This window comes from Babylonia areolata, chromosome 1, assembly GCF_041734735.1.
Source record: "Babylonia areolata isolate BAREFJ2019XMU chromosome 1, ASM4173473v1, whole genome shotgun sequence".
Lineage (NCBI taxonomy): Eukaryota > Metazoa > Mollusca > Gastropoda > Neogastropoda > Buccinidae > Babylonia > Babylonia areolata.
This window is the reverse complement of record NC_134876.1, coordinates 51,527,438-51,532,437: the sequence shown is the minus strand read 5'-3', so window position 1 is coordinate 51,532,437 and position 5,000 is coordinate 51,527,438. Positions and strand designations below refer to the sequence as shown.

General features: G+C 39.0%; 1 protein-coding gene across 9 annotated transcripts in view; it reads left to right on the top strand.

Moving 5' to 3' along the window:
• The window catches only part of LOC143283820 (calmodulin-alpha-like), a 183,858-nt gene that overhangs the window by 168,919 nt on the left and 9,939 nt on the right, over positions 1 to 5,000 (top strand). For 8 of the 9 annotated variants that reach the window (XM_076590218.1, XM_076590204.1, XM_076590197.1 and 5 more), the window contains one exon: positions 2,097 to 2,382. The exons of the other annotated variant lie outside the window; for it this stretch is intronic. In XM_076590218.1, coding sequence (XP_076446333.1) covers positions 2,097 to 2,149 — 53 coding nt within the window. In that variant the 3' untranslated portion in view covers positions 2,150 to 2,382. Of the gene's footprint in view, positions 1 to 2,096; positions 2,383 to 5,000 lie in introns of those variants that run through there. 9 annotated transcript variants of the gene reach the window in all.

Below are 5,000 nucleotides of genomic sequence, written 5' to 3'. Positions count from 1 at the left end.
TCTGTCCTCTCTCTCTCTCTCTCTCTCTCTCTCTCTCTCTCTTTAAAAAAAAAATGATCATACCATTCCTCCATTGTGATGCTGTTCTTGGCAAAGATTGGTTTACTCAATAAACCCCGAACATTTTTCTCAAAAATCTTGCTGGCTGTCAACAGAAGTTATATAAAGATGGCAGGAGTGAAACGACCATGTACAAAATAGTGAAAGATTTTCTTTGTTCAGTTTATTTAAAAGGAATTATTTCACAGAACCATATTTAGCAAAGAATATTAACCGAGTCATTAGATTTGCTTTAACAAGGTTTCGTTTTGGTGTATCTCAAATCAACGTACACAGTAAAAGATACAAGCCCAGCACTGTAAACGATATGGTATGTCCGTTATGTAGATCTGCAAAAGAAGATGAAGTCCATTTCGTATTATGTTGTCCTGTATTAGATGACTTGAGACAAATATATGAGATACTGTAGCAGACCAAGTAATTTTCGGTGAGTTTTACTTCTTTCTTCTAAAAATGATAACGTTTTTTCGAATCTTGCCATATTGATATATAAGTCATTAAAACGACGGAGTTTCATGATTGGTTAAACAAAACAGAGCTTTGAGCATACATGTTGTAAGATTATAATCTTAAGCAAATCTATTCTTACAAAATATATGTAGCCGTGTCCCGAGTGGTTCTAATAGGGTACGGCACAAAAGAACTTAACTAAATGGTTGATTGAATGAAAGGATAGACAAGATCCCACGCACAGGCTAGGAACATATAGAGGCCAGTCACAAATGGGTTTTTTCTATTGTTTTATTTACAATAGTTATTAGATGAGAAGAAAACCTAAGATAAGAGAATAGAAGAGAACATAAGAAAGAGAAGATAAAAAGAGAAGAAGACAGTGCCTGGAATGACACAAACAAATGTCATAAGCACAACATGTCGGCACAAGTGAATAGTAAAGCACATGTACATATTACATGGAAAGACTATCACCCCTTCAAATGGGGCCATGGTCTTATTGAATAAACTTTCGTTTCGTTTCGTTTCGTTTCCCCTCTCTCTCTCTCTCTCTCTCTCTCTCTCTGTCTTTGTCTCTCTCTCTCTCTGTCTCTCTCTGTCTCTCTCTCTCTCTCTCTCTCTCTCTCTCTCTCTCTCTCTCTTTGTTTACATTTTCCCCCAATTTTCTCCTTTTGGGGGCTGGACGAATAAAAGCATTGTTGTTTATTCTATTACCCTCAGAAATAACATTCATTCATTCATTCATTCTCTCTCTCTCTCTCTCTCTCTCTCTCTCTCTCTCTCTCTCACACACACACACACACACACACACACACACACACACACACACACACACACACACACACACACACACACACACACACACACACACACAGAGCTGTTGACTAATGATTTGTGTGGATTTTTTTTTTAATTTCCGTCTCATTATGCGTCTTTTGAAAAATCTCCTGTATTCATTCGTGAACGGTGGGTGGCTCCAGTCAAAAAACAAACAAAAAAAAAAAAGAAAAGAAAAAAACAACAAAAAACAAACACCAACAACAACAACAAAACAACATCACGTTTTGTTTAACGAATATATATATATATATATATATATATATATATATATATATATATATATATATATATATATATATATATATGTCTTTGTTATATATCTCTGTGTGTGTGTGTGTGTGTGTGTGTGTGTGTGCAGAGAGAGGGAAGGAGAGAGAGATGTTTCTTTCCTTCATTTCTCTCTGTCTTGGTATTTTTGTCTTTCCTTCCTTCTTTCTTTCTCTCTTTCTTTCTTTCTTTCTTTCCTTTTCAGTCGTTTTCTCACTTACTTCACGTTATATAATCTGTATGGACCAGTTTTGCTCCAGTTTTACATTATGTTTGAGTGCTCGGTGGGAATTATTTCCTCTCTTTGAACTTTGAACCCTGCTACCCTGCATGCATTATGCTGTTGCCTGTCCATGGTCATGACAGGGTATTAGAGACCAGGAACCTATAGCATACAGCTAGCTACTTCATGGCATGCTATCTCATCATCTCATCTGCCACGCTATTTTTTCTGCTTTTTTTTTTGCCTGTTCCAGATTTCATGGCATTCGCAACCCAGTTACTGACTAAACAAAGCACGGTGCGATAAGGAAGGCCCATAGGCGCGCTCTCAGCAAGCGGGCCCTCACCAGATCCATGGCATCCTATTACTATGTCCTCCTCCGCTAACATAACCAGCCTGCCTGCCTGCCTGCCTGCCTGCCTGCCTCGTCTGCCTGTGTCTGCCTGCCTGCCTACCTGCCCTTTCGGTCGTGGCTGGGACGTCCCCCCTTCTGTTCGTCTAACATCTAAACACTTTTCACCTGTCTCCATCCTCCCCCCCCCCCCTTCCTTTACACCCTTCCCCCAATGTTTTTTTTGGTTTTTTTGGTGGTCATCTTTGCCATCACCAACATCTACTTTGTGACTGTGAGTGGACGAATTTTGTTGAAGAATTGCGAATCAGCAACGTCGTTTTTAACTCGTGAGAGGCTAGTGGAGGTGTTGAAACAGTCTGATAAGTGGTGATGCTCCATAAAAAAAAGTGACGACTGAAGAAGGTTCAGAAGTGGTACAATCCCAACAAGTAATTAGTGTTGATATTACGAGGTGTCGGTGATGGAGAGCCAGGGGTGGTGACGTTGCGATGACAGAGATTATGTTGACGTATGTCACCGTTACTTTCGGCAGGTGACTATTATTTTGAAGATTGAGGAGAGCTACAGCGTCTTAGCTCCTGTACATTGTTGTATTTCTTTGTTTCTTTCGTATGCATTGCAGATTGACACTATATGTGTTGTATGTATGGTTTGGTCTTACATATAGTTTCCTAGACTGTTTACAAACAAACTATGACACTACACTTTTGATCTGTCCGTCTGAAATTAACAGCATTATACAAACATTTATTTCTCTTTTTTTGACTGACATTGTCTCTTCCATTATTAAATAAATAAATATATAAAAGAAACAAAATCACGTCAGCAGACCATGTTGTCACAAACGATCTTTCTCGTGGATCTATGTTGAACTTACGTCCATATCATCCTTACGAAAAGCTACACACTACGAAACGTTTTGATAACTGGTAACTGTCACAATGTTCCGCGGATTTTCAATGAGTCAGTGACGTACTGCGGTTCTATCTTTGAACATCAGTTATCCGTTCAGTAATCCGATGAAAACAAAAGACTGACGGAACTTGCAAGATAAATGCTCTCTTTCTGTGAATGAAAATTGGTAATGGTGATAAATGGGTCTTCCTTTGTTGTCGAATTGATATTGTATCTAATCATTATCAGTGGCCCATGTTCAGGGTGGCTCGGGTTTTTTTGTTTTTGTTTTTGTTTTGGTAAGGGCATCGGAAGGACCTGAATCATCCATGAATATACCTTGATAACGGGTTCTTCTTGTTGGTTGATATCAAGTCCTGAGTTATACCACCAGTATTGTCATTACTTGTTTTTGTATTCGCATTACTTATAGTTAGGCTGACGAACGCATTTGAAATGTCGAGATCAGGTTCCCGGTTTATCTACTCAAACTCACAATAATGGCGCTGGGAAAAAAAAAAAAATGATAAGTTTTTCTTTGTCCTACGACATGCCTGTGCCAACATGTGTTTACAGAGTCGTCGTGTTGAAAAAAAAACCAAAACAAACAAACAACAACCACGTGAGCATTTCAAGAACTTCGGATCCTGTGTGGGTATACTCACGAGCCAAAATGATATTTGTTGAGTTCTTCCTGCGTGTTGAAGACAATTCGTTGCTGTTGTTTGTTCTTGGACCTCTTTGGGGTTTGAATGTGCCTGCAGAACTGAAAGAGTGCCGCGCTGAAGTACGGGTGAATAGGGTGCCAGGATGACAGCGCTTTTGATGTGTAATCTCAGTTAATTATTTACTTATTTATTTATTTATTTTGTTTATTTAATCATTTAACCAGTTATATTTATTTCTTTGTTTTAGTCTATTCATTCAGTTACATATTCATATATTCGTTTACTATATTCATTTTTTTTGTATTTATTTATCCATTTTATTATACTTTATCTCAAATACTTAGTCATGCTTTTCAAGCTGATGTCTGTAATCTATTTATTCACCCATTCATTGTTTAGTTATACATTTATTTACTTATCTTCTTTGATATAGCCTACGTTCTGCCCCTTCTCCATTTTGTGCCCTATTTTTTTTGTGTGTGAGATGTTGAGATGATCCGTTTAAAGATTGCAGGGGTGTAATCATGTTCCTTTCATTCCATCTCATTCATTCTTTGTCAGTTATATCATTATGTCGGTCTTCAGACACGATGGCTGTTGTTGATGGGATTTTTTAAAATTTTATTTACTGGTGGAGCTCTTTGACTTAATGAAACGCACGTTCACGTAAAATGTTTCGTTTTATTGTCAAGATGTTATCATACACCTATATGTACACGCGCGCACACACACGATCTCTGTCTCTCACGCTGTCTCTCTGCCTCTGATGCCGCCTCTACCTCCACCCCTTTCCTACACACCACGCACATCCTCACCCTTACTCCTTCTCTCTCTCTCTCTCTCTCTCTCTCTCTCTCTCTCTCTCTCTCTCTCTCTCTGCGTCTCTCTTGTGTGTGTGTGTGTGTGTGTCTCTCTCTCACTCTATCTCTGTCTGTCTCTCTCTCTCACTCTCTCTCTCTCACTCTCTCTCTCTTACTCACTCTGTGTGTGTGTGTGTGTGTGTGTGTGTGTGTGTGTGACTCTCTCTCTCTCTCTCTCTCTCTCTCTCTCTCTCTCTCTCTCTCTCTCTCTCTCTCTTGACTTGCTTGCAGCATTCCTGGTACTCCCTTTGTAACACAAACAACCCACAAGTACGCACACACCATCACAGCATTTGGAGGGCTGACCAAGAACCTCTCTCCTCTCTCGTTGCACAAGAATGTAGTCAATTATAGTCTTATAGTGGCAAATAATTGGTAAA